An 18,525-nucleotide genomic window follows, 5' to 3' on the forward strand; every position below is an offset into this window, starting at 1 on the left:
TTTTTTGTTTTGTCTTCAAGAATTGATCTCTGTATACTAAACTCTAGTACTAAATAAAAGTGCTAAATTTGTATGAAATAAACATGTTCACAAGCTACTTACTAAGGACGCAAAAGACATCTGAGGATAAAGCACTGACCATACTGACTGGACACTCGATTTCTTTGATGGATTATTTTTTGCGCAGTACGCAATGTCGATTCCAGAGTGCGCATCGATCGCTTTCGATGAAATTCTATCCCATTTGGAAAGTGCCACCCAACTTTCCAGGAAAAGTTGGTTATTTCGTCGATTTAATCGGGCTGAACTGGTAATTTTTTTCTACAGGGAATTTTTTCTTCAAATTTTGCAGATTCGCAACACCGATGGTATGTAACAAAATTTGCCTGGAAATGATCTGATTTTTGTTCCAAGTGTCATGTCAGTGTGATCATTGGTTAAAGCGTCAATAAATTATTAAAACAAAAAGTTTTCTTATGTGATAGGATGTAATGTGATATATTCATTCAAAAACTAATTCAGAGTCAATATTTTAAGTTTAAAATCCCGAAGCAAACGTTCAACTACTCTTCAGTTCTACTGTTACAGAACAGCATTTGTAGGCTTAAGTTTCAACCTACAGACACCGCTTTCAAGTCTGTAACACCTTCGTAGAACGAAGAGAGTCGCCCGTAATACCTCGAGCTCGTTTATTTTGTATTTTTTCTTAGCTTTTTTTACACTTCAACGTTCGCCTAGTATTTTGTGTGATACTGGCGAAACATTGGTTTTCATGTTTTGTTTAAAAAAAATTATTACAGAATGTACAAATAACGCTTAGAATATTTACAGAGGTTTTCTTCTACAGGGGTTGTTTTGTGTTTTTGTTGGGATTCCCCTCCACTGAGAGCCGTTTACCCTCTGATGGGAGGGGGTCCCAGTGCCTTGTTTAAATTTGTTTCAAACTGTTCAGTTTTTGCTCCAAGGTGTTATTGGCAAAGACTGTTCAACAGTTTTGATTTTGTAGGTTGTTTCTTCGATCTTAAGCGGTTTTTGTCTTTTGCTTTTTGTTCGTGTATGGCAGTATAATCATCGTTTTCCTCACAAAAGTTTTTACACTTGCATACTAGGTACTAAAAAGTAATTAATTGGTTGTGTTTTTTTGTCGACTCTCCTTCCAAGAATAGTTGATCCTTTGGAAGTAGAGGGTTTTGTTTTGTTCTTGTTTTGACTGTAGAAACAATCGGTTGTTTGTTTCCCTAGAACTTATAGTTTGTTTAACTAATTAAAGCGAACTGGTATTGCATTTTTTGTTTGTTTAAGTGCGATTAACATATAACGTTTTGCGTTTGTGTCGTTTTTTTTGTTCAATTTGAAATCATTTTCCAGTGTTCGAAGCCGTGGGTCGTTGAAAAAATTGTATGAAACTTGTTGAAATAATAATTTGGCTCAATAATAATAACTGAAATGCTCCAAAGTAAGTTGGATGATGAAGTTGCTTCCGTAATAAATACTGGCCATCAGGAAGAATTGGTTCAAGACTTTTGAACCAACCTTCCCTAGAGAACATTTCACTAAGGTATTGATCTATAAAATAAAGAAAATTTGTTTCTAACGTGGTTCCGTATTTGTTGCGCGTGCGATTTGGGTCGATTTGGTTCCGCTTGGTCCTGGGGAAAAGATCTTGGACTGGACGTTTTGGATTTAGTATCCCTGGAATCCACCCTGGTTGCTGCCTGGGTATCCACCGGCACCGTTGGCACCAGCTCCGGTATCTTCGTAGGTGATGGTTGGTCGGTAGCCGTTCTGGTCGGCTTCGTAGTTCACAACCTGGTGGAAGAAGTTGAAGGAAAACCATTAATTTTTTTTAAATGAAAAAATGAATTTGGAAATACTACATGAAATCTAAATGGCTTTATGATAATACAAATTTCCTGATATAAATTCCTTTTTTCTACAAACAACAATATTTAAAAAGTCTCTCAAGTTTTGTAGAAAGCACATGTGTATGGATTCAAGAAAACTCCAGTGAATGCAGCCTTTCAAAAAGAAATTTTTCAAACCTCGTCATATGAAAACTTCTCACTACTGATCTTTTCTCGAAGCTTTCTCAGCGTTCCAGACTCAAGGACCTCTAAGTAGATTTATTTCAGACTTGTTGGCTTGTTGACATGAAACACCCAGGACACAAAAAGGAAAATTAACACATAGAAAAGGTTCTTGAAATAAGAACAAAGCAAACGGAGAGAGAAGTTTTGGATTTTTTTTGAGAAAAAACGAAATTTAAAAGAGTTGAAAGGAGATGACAACTTTGAAAAAAAAAAAATACAATAAGATTCCAAGTTGGCTAAGAGGCCTAAGAGTTATAAAAAATGGCTTGAGTCATTTGCAAGAACAATGCTAGTTAAGCGACTTGAGCGAACAACTTTTGTTTGGTAATGAAAATAAGTTTAATTTTTTGCGCACCCCTAGTGAAATGTCGAAGCATGAGCGGAGTCACTCACGAACTCACCGTTTTTCTTTATGCTCAGTTTGAGAGAGACGTATATAAAAAACATAATTGAATAAAGTCAGTTTCCTACCAACCAACAGTACGGTCGACGCGTTTTTAACAATTGTTAAAAAACTCCAAGTCCAAGAAAATAAAACCTTTCCCCACGGTTGAAAATGGGAATAAAGGGATATCGAAGTGAAATGTTATACACGCTGTCCACAGCGTTGAGTTTGAGGGTTATTCGAGAACAACTTAAAAATGTAAAATGTGTTGAGAGAGTCAGATTTGGAAAATAATTAGGAAATGCAAATTTAAAGAAAATGAGTAGAGAGCTATGGAAAACGTAGAGAAAATTTTATAACTAGCGGATAGAGAAGAAATATTGAAAATCTAAACTAGAAATTTAGAAATTACATGTTAAAAGGGCAGCTTGAAATTGCAACATCTGGCAAATAAAGAGGACAGCTTGAAATGGTGAAAATACATATGAGTACAGGACAGTTTAAGTATCTAAAAAATGATGACTAAATTTAATCAATCAAGGCAACGAGGGAAATTTAAAATTGTAAAACAACGCAAGTTGAGAGGTTATAAATGAGAATTAAGAGGGCATCTTGAATTTGTGAAAAGCGTTTTGAGAGAACAGCTTTTACATTAAAAAATGACTTTCAAACGCATTGAGAGGTCAGCTTGAGGTAGTACCTCTAAGATAGCGAATCAAGAGGATAACTTGAGAAAATTGGACTGAGAGGACAGCTTTTCAAAATCTAGACGGCAGCTTCAATGCGTTTAAACACGAAAAATGCGCCTCGAATTGTAGAATGAAGAAAGTTGTGAGGAGAGCTTGAAATTCATTGTGATCCAGCCCCTTGAAATGAAAGCTTGAAATTGTGACACATAGTGAATTGAGAGGACAGCTTTGGTAAAAAATAAAAACATTTAGATTTCAAGCGATAAATTGTGAAACGAAGTTCATTAAGAGGACAGCTTGAAATGGTGAAAAGGCATATTAAGAGAACAGTTTAAAAATCTAACAAAAATTTTTAATAAATTCAAGCAATCGAGGGAAATTTGAAAATGTATAACAAAGTAAGTTAAGAGGTCAGCTATAAACAAAAATTATATTCCAAACGAGTTGAGAGGGCAGCTTGAATTTGTGAAAAGCGTTTTGAGAGGACAGCTTTTACATTAGAAAAATGACTTTCAAACGCTTTAAAAGGCCAGCTTGAGATAGTATAACAAAGCAAATCGAGAAGGCAACTTTGGAATGTTGAGCTGAGAGTCAGCCTACAAAATATTGAGATAAGTATAAGTTCAATTGAGTTGAGAGGACAGCTTTTCAAAATCTAGAACAAAACATGTAGAGAAGGCAGCTCTGATGTGTGAAAGAAGGAAAAATGCGCATTTAATTGTAGAATAAAGAAAGCTTTAGGGAGGGCTTAAAATTCAATGCAATTCAGCCCCTTTAAATTATGGCTTGAAATTGTGACACACAGTGAATTGAGAGGACAGCTTTGGAACAAAACTAGAATCATTTAGATTCCAAGCAAGTTGAAAGGACATCTTTGTAGGACAAAGAGGAAAGTATGTAGAAGAAGTATGAAGACAGCATTAAATTGTTAAACAAAAAGGCATTGAGAGGACAGCTGGAAATTTTAAAACTATATGTGAAGAAATACAACAATGGAAATGCAACAAAAACCTTGTTTGAGAGGACAGCTTGAAATAATGAAAAAGTGTGTTGAGAAGACAGATTGAACAATTGGCAAAACACGACATTCAAGTACGTTGACAAGGAAAGACAAGGACAAAGACAGTTTGAAACTGTAGAGCAAGGCATGTTGAGAAGAAAATATAGTTGAGAGGACCGCTTGAATTTGAGGTAAAAGAATTGAGAGAACAGTTATAACATCGAAACGAGAAATCAAACAATTTGAGAAAACTGAATTGATTTGAAATTCGTTCATTTGGAAGGGTGCTGTGCGCTATCCCGATTAGGCACCCTAAGGCTTGAGAGAACTGAGCTTTAGATTGTCATGCACAGCGAGTTGAGAGGTCTGAGTTGAGAGGAATTCAACCAAGTTTAAAGGACAGTCTAATGCTGTGAAGAAAAACGAGCTGAGAGGACAGCTTTGAAAATATGCAGAACGTTGGATTCCAATTGAGTTGAGAGGACAGCTTTAAAAATGAAAAAAAAAACATTTAGATCATGATTGCCAGATTCAATTTAGCAAGTTTCCGGGCCGGACAAATCTGAGCAATTTTATGTACAAAAAAAATTAAGGGTACAGTTTGAGTAATTAAAAAAAATAATGCAATCCAAGCAACTTGAAGGAACATTTTCGAAATGTGAAATGCGTATAGAGTAAGCTTGCCAGATTGCCCGGTTTTATCCGGGTTTGCCCGGATATTTGATGCAAAATTTCGAGAAAGTCCGGTCCGGCCCGGTTGCCCGGATATCGTGAAAAAAGTCCGGATATTGCCCGGATTTTTTCACAATTTTCACAAAAATGCCAAAAAAAATCAAAGTTTTTGAGTAAGTTTCAGCAAAATCGATTAACGGTATGGAAATTTTCAACGGTTGTTTCAAATAATTTCGCTGATTTACTTTTATAAAATTTTAAATATTTAGGTGTCCCAAAAAGTTTTTGGAAGTCTGCAATTGCATTAATAAAATATTAATTTCATTTTTTTGCATTTTTTCTTTGCTTTTATTTATAATAAAACCTGAATTTTGCCCGGTTTTTGCCCGGTTTTCGGATTTGAAAAATTGAAATCCATGCCCGGATTTTGCCAGGTTTTTTTGAAAAAATGCCCGGAATTGCTAGGCCCGGATGGGAATGGAAAAAATTCTGGCAACCTTAGTATAGAGAATCAGCAGCTTCGGAAAACAGTTGAAAAATTGAAAGAAAAAAAATCAAGCAAATGAATTATCTGGCAAAACTCGGGCATTTGATTTCAAAATCGACGACCATAAATCCGGGCAATATCTGGGCAAATTTTATCAAAATCCAGAAATTACTCAACAAAAATCAAGAAAAAAATTGATAAAAACTTTTTTTTTATCAAAACTTATTAACAGTTGTTAAATCGTATTTAAAGCTTCCAATAAAACCTTTGATAATTTTTTTAAAAACTTGCTCAAAAAATTTCATTTTGGAGCCTTCAACTAAAAAATATTACATCACAATTTATTTCACTGTTTTTTATTGGATTTAAATAAAATCCGAGCAGTTGGACCATTCTCAAACTTTGTATTTAATGTCCTGATAAACCCGGATAAAACCGGTCAATCTGGCAACCTTAGTATAGTTAGCAAAAAATCGAAAAAAATTAAATAAAAATCAAGAGCGTAATGCGATGACAGTTGATCAAATGTTTAATATAGCTATTTGAGAGAACATCTCAAATACATTGAGAAAATAGTTTAAAAATTTTACGAGGTTTTGAATTGTAACACACCTGTTTGGAGTTGGCTTAAGTGAGTTAAGATGACAATTTGATTTCTTCAAACGAGTCGAAAGGACGGTGTGATTTGAAAAAAAAAGCTTGTTGAGAAGACAGCTTAAGTACTCCGAAGAAATTGTGAAGAAAACAACCAAACTAATAGTTTTAGAAATTGGAAAAAAATAAGGGACCAAACTGCTTAAAATTGCTCAAAAATATTGTTATTACAATTTACCATACTTTGAAAAATGATAATCAAAAATAAAATTGAATTGGACAACAGGTTGAAATAAACTATAGATCAACTAGTCTGCATCTTTTTCTTTGCTGTTGATAGCGGAAAAATTTTATGCATGACGTTTATATTTTAGTGATCAAAGAAGAGGAATATGCCCTTAAATTTTCTCCATTGAAAAGGAGTAAATCATCATATTGTTGATGATTCGATCGAATTTAAAATGTTATTCTTTTTAAATCTTTATTTGACCGATTAGCTTTAATGAAACTTGTCTTTTCAAAAGTTCTGTATAAAAAGGTTTAAAGATTTTTTAAGTAAAGTTTTACCGGTTTTCAAAACCGATTTTTCAACATTCTTGTATTGATTGCTATTCTAAAAAGGAAATTTCATTATGTGTCTGTTTAAATTTTGAGGACAGTATCCAGAACTATCCAGAAATAAAACCTCACTTCTCTTTTCAAACCAATTCAAACTCAAACTGCTGATTTTCATTGAATTTCCATTCTTCAAGTCAATATCTAAGATTTAAATTTATTTAAAAAAAAATCAAAATTCAAAATCCGTCCTGTAAATCTGTAGGTAATAAATCTGTAGGTATTAAAAGTGCTTCAAATGGAAACATTTATATAATCAGAGAACAAGTGTTTCTAAGATCGCATGTGACTTTGTGTTCCACGGTAGCAGTTTCAGAGATTTCGGTAGTGAATTTTATAAAGGGCATATGCACCAAATGGAAACAGATGGAGTTATCAGCTTGGTGAAAAAGTACTTTTGTAGAGGAGGATGGAGATAATTGATCAATTTTTCTTGTTTTCATCTGTTTTCCAGGTGTATTGTTTGTGTAGGGGAGATTGGGGATACTTGACCCTTTTTTCTTATTATCATCATATATTTTGGAAAAAAGGTTGCAGATTGTCGTCTTTTACATTTTCTGACAGCGTGTTGGAATTTAATTTTTTTATGCCGCAAATGCTTGTTCGATACATGAACTAGAAGCATTTTCGTGTGACGAAGAAATTTGTGATATTTTTTAAAGTTAAAGGAGACTTGATCCTTTACATACTTAAAGGCGCAATTTTCAAATATTGCGCCTTTATAATTTTTTTATCTGGCTTAATCAAAGCAACCAACATTTTTTTTCCAGTAGCGGACCGATTTTCATATCAAAACAAAGCTTCTCTGTTAAAAATACGCGATGCCAGGCAAATGTTTGAATTTTTGTAGTTAGCAAAAAGCAAAACAAAAGGGTGTCAATTTTCGATTAACTTAAAACTCATTTTACTACGGCTTTTTACTCCAGAGATCTCTTAAAAAGTAAGTAGAATCAACTTTTAGGTCTTCTTCTAGTGTTCTAAATAATTTTTGAAAAAATATTGATAGCTACTAAGCGATAAATTGAGTTTCAAAATCTGGTGTTTTTCTTGCGACTGAAAACACAACTAAGTATTTAAAAAGTTTTTGAATGAAAAAGTGATATTTTCACAAAAACTTTCATTCAACAAAAAATGTTAGAGATATTTGTAAGCTAAATTTACGAATGTTCTGTTTTGGAACGCATTCTAACAAGGAAAAAACCTGGTTGAAAAAACTGGAATTTTATCCTGTTTTCTGTTAACCAAAGTAACAAATTTGATGTTTTTTTCTGGAATCAACGGAGTGTTTGTGTTGTTTATAGTACTGGTAAAAGATTTAAAAGGATTTAGATTTTTAATGCATTTATTTAATTTATTAAAAATGCACTTCTGAAATGTCTGCTCTTATGTGAGAACTGTTTGCACATTTTTCGTAAATTTTTGTAAAAAATCAAATATATTTCCGTCGGCGTGTCTTGCAAGTACCTTCTCATGACAAATTTTCGCCCAATAATTATTAAAAAATAACATTAGGCGCTAATTTCCTTTAAATTATATGCCTGTTCCCGAAAGCTTCCTTAATTCTCTAAACTCTTCTATGGAGGACTTTCTGGCTCTACTGCTTGGTTAATATCTCCCATCAGCTGCTTTTGACTGCTTCACCGGAAGGAATACATTTGGAAGTAGTGAAAGAGTGTACAAGTGTTATGCTTGAACTTTCAATTTCAAAATATTTTTTTTTATAAAAAAAACCCTTCTGAAATTCTACGGCAATTGGAAAAAAATTATTTTCTAGAAACAGACCAAATTTGTTCCGAAAACTGACCGTTTTTTTATGTGAAAGCGGACCAAGTTTGGTCGGAAAATGGATCAATTTTGGTCGGAAAACGGCCGATTTTGGTATGGAAACGAACCAATTGTTTCGACAGCTAACTGGTCAAAATGTGTCGTCGTCAGGAAAGTTGTGTCACCAGAGGACTAAACTGGTCCGAATTTGGTTCAATTCTTGGTCTATTTCGAACCGATTCACGGATTTAATGAACCGAATTCGGACCGATTTTTGTCCGATTTTTCGATCCGGGTTTTTATCAGGTTATAACAGGATACATATGAGTTTTTCGACAAACATTACTAATTATGTGCTTAGCTATGATCACAATCCATTGAGAAGAAATGTATATCTTTTTGGACTCTGGGGAACAATTGAACCCATAACAAACATTTTGGAAAACTTTTAAATATTGAGAGTTTACCATTGCTTTGAAAATATGCCGTTGAGAAGTTCATATTATACTCTAAAAATTGAGATATTTTAATAAATATTTTTATTATAATTTATTCGTGTGGGAAACATTCTAAAGTGATAAAATTAGATCTCCAAGTTAAATTTTGCTAGATTTTTCAAACAAAGTGCAATTACTCAAAAAATAAAATTTTTGGAATTTGTTAAGAAGACCGGTTTGTTGTTATGTTCGTTTTGGCAAGTTTTTCTATAACATTGGATCTATGTAAGACATTCCTGCTTCGAGTTATAGCTGAGCGATCTAGTATCTCCAGGGATCAAGTATCCTCATTCTACCCTACATAGTTATTTTAGCTGAAGGATATTTGGTTTTCGAGAAACTAAGAAAACAAACAAAAATCTTGCTGAGAGCTTATGAAGTTGTCAAGCTTTGAATGCATTTTTCTCGGAAATTCACCATATTCTAAATTCGAAGCAGTTTTCCTTTGATCTAATATAGATTATAGTTCTATTTCTACAAAAAGAAATTTTAATAAAATTTTTACAAGTTTTCTAAATTTTCTGGTAAGTTTTCTCAAGTGAAGTCAGTCATTTTTGAGAATATGTTTAATTCACTCGAACATTATATTTTTGAAATGTAAAAAAATTACAAATCAAAGGCAATAAAATTCTTCAAACTTTTTTCAGGTGTATTGTTTGTGTACTGATTTCGTTGACTTATTTTGAAAATTTTGATGAATTAATTATCTTTGAGATGTCAAATTTTCACAACTTGAGCTTTTGAAAAACATAGAACGTCAGATTTGAATTCAGAGCGTTGAACTTCTTTCTAAAAAACTGTTACTTCGTGTATTTGACCTAATCTAATATTTGGTCATGAGATTTTTCTTAAAATCAGTGCTTTTCAAAGTTGTCCCTACTGCCCCTAGAGGGGCGCTGAGAGCCGACAAGAGGGCGGTAGAAGGGCTCAGAGTAACATTTTTTTGCATTTCGGAACAAATTTATTCCAAAATACTATAAGGGGAGCTCTAAAATATGGAGCCAGGGGGTATTGGTCAAAAAAGTTTGAAACTTCTGTTCTAAATGTTTCTAAGAAGTTTGCGGAGCGCCTTTTTTCCAACAGACAAGTTTAAACGCCTTTGGGTAGGCAATGATTTTGGTTGTCGGTTGAAGCAATTAATCACGTTGAAATTGTGATGATTTTTATAAAAAATTGAGGATTCAAATTTAATTTTAAAATCAGATTCCAGAGATTGCACTCACCTGCTTGCGACCATCGGGGAGCAGCACGTAGTATCGGCCAACGGTGCGGTCTCCGTCGCGGGATTCCATGTGTCCGAAATCGTTACCGGACTGGAAGTCCTGGACGTCGTACTGGAAGGAGTACTTGGCCGGTTCCGAGTTTCCGTTTCCTCCGTTGGCATCGGCATAGTTGTAACCGGATCCGGATCCTCCGATACCAGATGGGGCTCCATATTGGCTCGATGGGGCCGACGGATACCCGTTGAACCCGTTGCCGCCTCCGTTACCGTTTGAGTGATAGTTGTAACCGTTATTCCCATTTGGGGGCAGGTAGTTGCTGTGGGGAACTGGGGGTTCGGCCAAAGCCAGCGCAGCCAGGGAGACGACGGTGATGGCGACGAAGAGCTTGAAGGAATTGGAGATTGTTTTCTGTTACAATGTATTCTGGGATAACTTGTACGGGGGCGATGCTAACGCTAGAACGTGTGCTCATCAACTGAATACCTGAGTTGGGTTTTGTGAAAGTCACTTTGGATGGAGTGTTCTCGCTTAAGTCAATCATTTGCTTGCGTCATTACGCAAATTGATTCCTTCAACAAAGATCCAGCCAGGCAGGGTTGAAGCCATTCACCAGCTTCCCTAATGTGTGAAGTGTGTAAAAAGAAGAACCCCAAATCGCTTGGGTTGAACCATGAACTTCATGGGTTAGAAGCCGATCGATTAGCGCAAAGAATTGTTTTTACCGATACGCTGAAGATGATCATGATGATGATGACATGCCAAACTTGTAAGCGCATTTTTTTTAAAAGGAACAGAAAAAAAACCGTTCAAACTGGGTGTGAAACTGAACCCATCATCGATCGTGATGTTTGCCACAAGAGATGCTGTTCACGCATCCATCAGCAGCAGCAAGCAAGTCAGCGTGAATGGGGCAGGGTGTTCATTAAGAAACAAAACAAAAAAATTAAACGGAAGATCGCGGAGATTGGTTCACCGGTTAATAATTGTTGGCTCTTGTGTGTTGTTTGGGTCTTAACAGCAGCTTCGCTGCTGTTGGACTTCTTTCTTCATTGAAAATCTCGGCGCAGCGGGCGGAAAATTGGGGGGTCAAAGTTCCCCGCACAAAATCCCCGGAAAGTCAGGCGGGGGTGGGCCGAAGTCACTCATAATGCGGTCAGTTAATTGGACAGTTAGCCACCGGTTGTGATTTAATTAAACAAACGAAACCAAGAAAAAAACGTGACTAATTACGGGGGGTAAGTAACAGATATTATTTGTAAACAGATGGTTGTCTGGCTAATGGGTTCTTTTTATTTCGCTTTTCCTCCTCCGGTAAATCGTCTGGGAATGCTCGGAAAAACCATCAACAACAATGGAGAATGGGATACCTGAGATATGATACTGACTGACCACCAAGTCTGACTGACAGACTGTTGGTGATATAAACCTAATTATTAGTCATTTGGTAATGATTGGTTTTGTTTGGATTGTCTTTTTTTTTCCTCCCTGGGGTCTGAAATTGTAACGAGGGGGTTGAGCAAATTCCTCCAAACAATGTTGTTGTCACATTTTGTCGGAAGGTAATCTAATTTGAGCGTTTTAATTGCAATGCTTCGTAACTTAGCATTGTAACATTGGGTTATCTTAAGAAAAAAACTTTGAATTTTTGCATACGTGGCGGTCTTAAATGCTTGGGAATACATTTAATGCTGAAGATTCAATTTTTTTAAAATTATGTTCGAATGCGTATATTTTTTACTTTTCATACACTTTGAACTACACAGAATATAGGGTGCAAATGTTGTGCATTTAAAGAAGGAAATATAAATTTTACTCTATCATCCTTTTTTTCGAACAGCTGAATTGAACTTTTTTTCCTAACCTCAAGAGAAACCAGAGTTTCATAGAAAATTGTTTATTTCAGCCTATATCAGTTAAAACTATCAGTGTCATCTACTGACAGAAAAGCTTGAGATTTTGACTGGTTACATACGAATTAATACGTTCGTTTAAAACAACAGTTTTAAGCTTTAAATTCTAAACTAAAAATACTTTAGTTTTGCTGTACCATAGTACCATAGTACCATATTTGTATGGACACTAGAACGCTGCAAAAATTGATTTTTTATTATTCCATATGGTTTTCCGATGCCTTTTGGGTCATCAAGCATCAGTGTAAAATTTGGGATGATTTGGTTGATTCCTGAATTAAAGCAAAGCGTTTCAACTTTGTGTGAAAATTAGTATGGGAGAAGAAACTTTTGCATATGAATTCATCCAGAAAATGTATTTAAGCTTCAAAGGAAGTCTGTCTTTACTTTTCGGTTTTGCCTATTCTTTAGCTTCATTATTTACTAACATGAGAAGAAGCTATAATCAATTCAAAATAAAAAAAAACTGAATCCATAGAACAGTGTTCAAAAATGACAGTTTTTTTTGCTAGGGCTTTCAAGAATTTCTTTAAATAGTTTTGCCTATGTTATTCAAATCAACAAACACATTAACTATATAAAGCAGTTTTTTGTGTTTTTTTATTTTCATCCTGCAGTAAAACAGTTTTCAAATGTGCAGTCTAAAATAAGGTTGCCAGAATTTGTTCAGCACGTATCCGGGCAATTTTCTCTAAAAACCTGGCAAAATCCGGGCATTTCATTTCTCAGTTGACGACCAAAAATCCGGGCAATATCCGAGCAAATTTTGTCAAAACCCGGAAACTACTCAACAAAAATCAAGATAAAAATATTGGAAAAAAAATTTTTTTCATCCATTTTTATAAACAGATTTTAAATCGTATTTTAGTCTTCGAAAACACTTTTCATGATTATTTAAGCAAAATCTGCTTAAAAATATTTGTTTTGGTTGCTAAATGAAAAAATTTTACAACACAATCAATTTTTTGTTTGTTTGATTTTCCGAATAAAGTGAATAAATCCGGACAAAACTCGGGCATTTTTGAATTAAATCCGGGCAAGCGGGCCAAGCCGGATTGTTCCCAAATTTTGTATCAAATATCCGGGCAAACCCGGATAAAACCGGGCAATCTGGCAACCTTAGTCTAAAACGTATCTTGAAGAACTTTTTTTTTGTATTAAATCGAATGTATTTTCTGCAGTACATGTGTGGTTTGTTGATTGTTCACATGAAATGTACTCCAAAAACCAAGAAATATTAATCATCCAAAGTTTTATTTTTTTTCTGGAATTTCCAGTACATCTCTGGTGATTTTTGATGAAAAATTTCATTTTCCCCTTACAAATTTCCATACAACAATTAAAACTCGTTACGTTTATTCAGGACTAAATAAATCCTTTCCCAAACTTTTTGCTATTTTCAACAATCTAAACAATAAAAAAAAAGTCATGGGAGGTGCAAAAATTTATAAATTCAGAATTTCCATACAAAGCTTGCAGCAGTTTATGAACATCTTTTGGTCAGTCTTGAAAAAAGATTTGCAATTATTCTGTTTTTTTTTCTTCTGGAAATCCTGCTTATTTTTTGCGTAGGAAGGTATTTGAATTCAGCTTCCCAGACACTCTGATTTGCATTTCTTGATTTAAAGGACTAACTGAAACTTCAAACTGTATGAACTGGATTTGAGTGATTGAAATGAAATCGATTGAGAGCGGCTGCTTAGAATGACTTCTTATAATTTTGGAGAAGTTTGGAGTTTGGTCTCGATAAATCTATGAAAATTTGTTGACCTTGTTTTAAGCGTTTGATGTGTTGACGTCTAAGATTTTTTATCTATGGTTTTCACATACCGATTGTTTAGTTAAGTTGAAGAATTTTATTTTTTTATTCTAATTATCAACTGTGAATTTCGCCAAATTAGTTGCCTAGTTTGATATTGTATCGAGCATTTTTTTCAAAAGATTTAAATCTGCAAACATCGCTCAGATTTCTTTCAGAAAAATTATCAAGTTGAATAAATTTGTAGAACATGAAATCGAAAGAAATTTTGAAATTTTTTTCTTTACTTGATCTGAGTTGTTTTTATAAAAGATACCGAATGAAGTAGAAATAAAATTTCAAATCTTCTATATGAGAAATGGGCAATTTTTATCGATTTTTCATATTTTTTTCCGAGCTTCCGAGAAAAATTTGTCTGATTTTATTTATCATCTCTTGTTTTAGTGATAAAAGGCGTGTGAAAATTTTGAAAACGACCAATTTCGAGTAAAATCGATCATTGATAGATGATAAACAGATAAACCAACAAACCTTTATGAAATACACGAATTTGAATCTATTTCTTATCCTTCGTTCAATCATGCTTTCAAATTTGGTCTAGATATTCTAGATTCAGAGATGCATAACTTTAAAAATATAAAACATTAAAATTTTAGAAATTTTAAATGATCACACTTCAACTATTTCTGAATCAGTCTCTGATTATTTGATATCAAAAATTTTAGCTTATTTAAAATCTTTGTTTAAGACTGCAAAACTTTTGGACTTGAGGGAGTTTTAGAAAAATCTGAGATTCAATTTGAATTCAAATTTCCTTAAAATGTCGTCAAAATTTGCTTTTTTGCAAAATTGGGAATAATAAACAACAAGAAAACTTCAATAGCTTTTTTCTCAGAAATCAAAATGACTTGCGATCTTCGGGAAAGTTGATCATTGAGTTAAAATCCTTAATTTATAAATTTTTGCCAAAAATGTGCAAAAATTGAATAAATGAATTTTTACTAATTTTCCAAAGTTATCTAAACAAACGAGAGCTGTTCGAAAAAAACTTATTGCATATTTGGCATCAGCGCCCCACAATTAGTTTAAATCAGCTCTTTAGTTCTTTGCAACTCGGAAAAATGTGAATTTTGTTGCCCCTTGCTTTATGTTTGTATATTTGACTCAAAATGTAGCAAGAAATTGGGGTGAAAATTTCAAATATATGGATCCGTTTGTTGGATAAATGCAAAGTGTAAAATTTGGGTTCATCTAGTTATATTTGCTGCTCCAAATCTGAACCTTTTCCTGACTTGAAATCCTTTAGTGCTATTTTTAAGTAAAATTTTATAAGCACATTCTTGGATTACACCTTATTTCTCTCCACCTAGTTACGTTTAACTTCCCATTGTTGTTTCATGTCCTAAATTTGATTTCAATTCCATTAAAAAAACTGTATTTTCTATACAAAAAACAAAATTTTCTTTTTAGAGTTTTATGAAAAAAAAAATTATGACCAGAGTTTGAAAAAAAAACTTTCAAGGAACAAATTTCCGGAAAAAATCAAAATATGATCTCAAAATGGTGATTTGAACTTTTATTTTGCAAAAGGGCAAATGCTGTTTCATCTACCTTTTTTATAAATAAAATTAAAATAAAATTAAATTTCATTTATATAAAATTTAAATTTCAATTAAACTTACTTCGCAAAACACTCCTAATTAATTTAGTATGTGAAAATTGAGAACATTACTAATCAATTTTATTTCAAGGTTCTGAGATAGTCTTCTGATAATAATGTCAACGTATTATAATTTTTAAAACGAGAACTCAATAAGCTCTAAAACTTCTTTAAAAAATGTGTTCTAAATTAGGAATTCCAAGTCAATTCAAAGTCATTTAAAAGAATTTTTTCATTTAACTATTAGCAATAAAAATTTCATTCAGCTTTGAGCCGTTTTACAGAAATTAGTCCCCATTTGTTTTGTTTATCAATTTTTGGCAAAAGTTTTAAGCAAGGTTAACAGTTTTGCACACAAATTGAATTTCAAGTCTCAGTAGTCAGTTGTTCCGATTTAAGGAATAAGTTTCTAGTAGGCGTTGACTCGTGCGAACGTCAAAAACTTTCGCTCCGTGAAAAGTCGTTCTAACTGAGAAAGAAAAAAAGTTCAAAAAGGAAGAATTAATGTCGAATCCATTTGAAAATAACCTCAAAACTGTATGAAATTGTGAAATGGACTGAAGAAATATAAAAAAAACTACAGGATGTGGGAAGAAACAAATCTCCTTTAGAAAATTACAATGTTACAGAGTTTACGTTGAAAAGAAAATCGAAAGGCGCAAGTTTTTCATTTTTCAGGATGCTTTTGCTATTTTGGTGATTAAAGAAGAGACAGAAGAACAAGATTTCAATTCCGATTTAAGGCATGTAGTTTTTTCCATCAGAACTCTGGATTGAAATTAAATATTTAGATTTCGAATAAATTAACTAAGCTTATTTGTGTTTTGCCAAATATTCATTAGCTTATGCTCATTATTTCTAAGCAGCTCAGGTTGCATTTTCAAAACTTGAGCTAAAAATTTCAGAGGTTTGTGAAAAAGGTTGACAAATTTGAGGCAACACAATTTTGATTAAGTCTTTTGCGGTATTTATCACATGGTTGGCCTGGCCGTAGTAATATCTGCAATGCTCATTGAAATGTAACAGAAACTACTTTGAAAAGAAAAAAAAGGACGCAAGTCTCTCATTTTCCAGGAAGCTTACATGTTTTTACTATGCTGGTAAAAACAAAAAGATGTTCCGATTGAAGGCATTAAGTTTGTTTTTCAGAACTCTGGATAAAATTGAGTATCTAGATTTGGAATTCATACAACAAGCTTATCTGTGCCTTGCCAACTATTTCTCAGCTTATGCTCGTTACTTCTAAGCAGCTCAGGTTACATATTCAAAACTTGAGCTAAAAATTCCAGAGGTTTGTGAAAAAGTTGCTAATTTTGTGTCAACAAAATTTTGATTTATTATTTTTTTCTGAAATTTTAGATCAATTTGTTGAAAAAAAGCAATATTGGCCCTAGTACTTTGGAGTAAATTTGTTGTTTTGAGTGGAATAGTTTTAATTTAGGAATTTTTTTCAACATTGTACTCAAATTTTGAATTTTTAAACTGTGAGGCAACCAAAAATCATTTATAAACAAAGTATCAGCCTGAAAACTTAGTTTTTTTTTATTCTTCGGTTTTTCTTTATCAAAACAACACGATATTGAAGTATGAATTCGAATTATTTCAATATCAGGTATGTTTTAAAATATATTTCTCAGGATTTCAATTGCATTTTTTCAACTTCAAAATATGTTACATGTTTTAATTTTTGTGTCTGAATTTATTTAGCAAACTAAATTTTTTTAAAGAAATGAGATAAAACTGTTTCGGTCTTCAATAATATTTTAATTATGTATAAATAAAATGTTCAATTTAACAAATTCATTGAACAATTCAAATGAAATGAAACTAAACTTACTCATATAGTTAAAAATGCAACAACGCTTAAGGATCTAATCACCAATTTTCGGTGTTTTCATTTGAAAACTCTTCTTTGAATGAAATTTTTTTTTGCCATTTTTAAGAGGTTTTTAACAAAACTGGTTAATCTTTGGTAAAAAAGCACTCTTGTTTTAATTTTATTATAGACTTGGAGGAAAATAATTATTTTGAATAAAAAAAATAGTTTTGAAATTTGTTTTGGTTCTTTTGAGAGCAAAAAGAAAGAGATGTCATGTGGCTGGAAAAAATTAAAGTTCATGATTGGATGTCATTTTGAATCACAAATTGAATTCATTAAATATGCATCAATGAATTACTTCCAAGAAATTTTTGTTTGACGGAAAATGTAAATTTAAATTCAACATTGGTTTTTCTTACTAACATTAAACTTAAAATTTTTAAACAAATTTTAACCTCATATTTTGTTTGAAAAATTTAGGCTTAAAAATTGTTAGCCAACTTTTTGACATAAACTTTAAATTTTCCTTAGTCCACTGTCAGTTTTTGTACCAAAAGATTGAACCACTTTTTTACGCTATCCAAAAAACTTGATCTGATCACAGCTTCCTTAAAATATCCTTTGAGTGGCTGAATGCGGAAAACATCTCCATTGCACTTCACACTACTCTGGTTTTCAAATTAGCTCTTGAGTCCTTTCGTAACGATTTTCAAATTGTTTTTGGTGTGTTGAAGTTCACTTGAGTATCACAACTTTTTACCTTCATGATTATTGTTGAATATCCGCTTTTACGAACACTGGAAAAAAAAAACTGAACACTTAATTTGTGGTTGAGGAAAACGTTGATTTCCACCGAAAAGGCACTCAGATGATGATGATGATGGTAGGATCTGCAAAACGGAAACAGGAAACAAAACACTTAGAATTTGTTCACTGTTTTAAAATTTCTACTTTTTTGTTGAAACACCTCCTCAAAGGATATCTTTTTCCAATAAGTCCAGAACTTTAGGGAAACTCACTTGGGAAGAAAACTGCTCTGAGCTTGATCTGGTTGTTTGTACTCTGAAGGATGGTTAATTTGTTTATGATTTGATACAATCATTTCAACCGTATTTATACACATTGGAATGGAGTAGTTGGTACTCGTCGTCGTCGCATAGAAGAGCATAAAGCTCCGGTTTCCACGAGGCGCGCATGTTGCAGTTTTTGGAGAACGGCGACGGCGATCTTCTTCCACACAAACCTTCTTCCCCATCCGAGACCAACCGATCTCGGATGAAAAAGCTTTCGGCTCTCGGTTCACGGATGCACGAGACGATGCGACGACCGGTCGTGCGTGCATTCGTGCGATCTTGTTCTAG

The 18,525-nt window shown here is 33.3% G+C and overlaps 1 protein-coding gene across 1 annotated transcript; it reads right to left on the reverse strand.

Annotated features, from left to right (window-relative positions):
* Positions 1-530: 530 nt before the first annotated feature.
* On the reverse strand, positions 531-18,318 carry LOC129748659 (pro-resilin-like). Its single transcript, XM_055743330.1, has 4 exons — positions 18,184-18,318; positions 17,925-18,054; positions 10,017-10,400; positions 531-1,809 (listed from the first exon to the last, which is right to left on the reverse strand). Exons 1-4 carry the CDS (start codon positions 18,285-18,287, stop codon positions 1,684-1,686), a joined length of 744 nt encoding a protein of 247 aa, XP_055599305.1. The 5' UTR covers positions 18,288-18,318; the 3' UTR covers positions 531-1,683.
* Positions 18,319-18,525: the final 207 nt, after the last annotated feature.

Source organism: Uranotaenia lowii, chromosome 2 (assembly GCF_029784155.1).
Source record: "Uranotaenia lowii strain MFRU-FL chromosome 2, ASM2978415v1, whole genome shotgun sequence".
NCBI classification, from domain to species: domain Eukaryota; kingdom Metazoa; phylum Arthropoda; class Insecta; order Diptera; family Culicidae; genus Uranotaenia; species Uranotaenia lowii.

Excerpts from the sequence above, each read along its gene's own strand:
- LOC129748659 (XM_055743330.1), bottom strand. The coding sequence starts at position 18,287 with ATGTGTATAAATACGGTTGAAATGATTGTATCAAATCATAAACAAATT. Across the intron at positions 18,055-18,183 it reads CAGAGCAGTTTTCTTCCCAA|ATCCTACCATCATCATCATC; the intron begins GTGAGTTTCCCT and ends TCCGTTTTGCAG. Across the intron at positions 10,401-17,924 it reads ATTCAACAATAATCATGAAG|CTCTTCGTCGCCATCACCGT; the intron begins GTAAAAAGTTGT and ends AATTCCTTCAAG.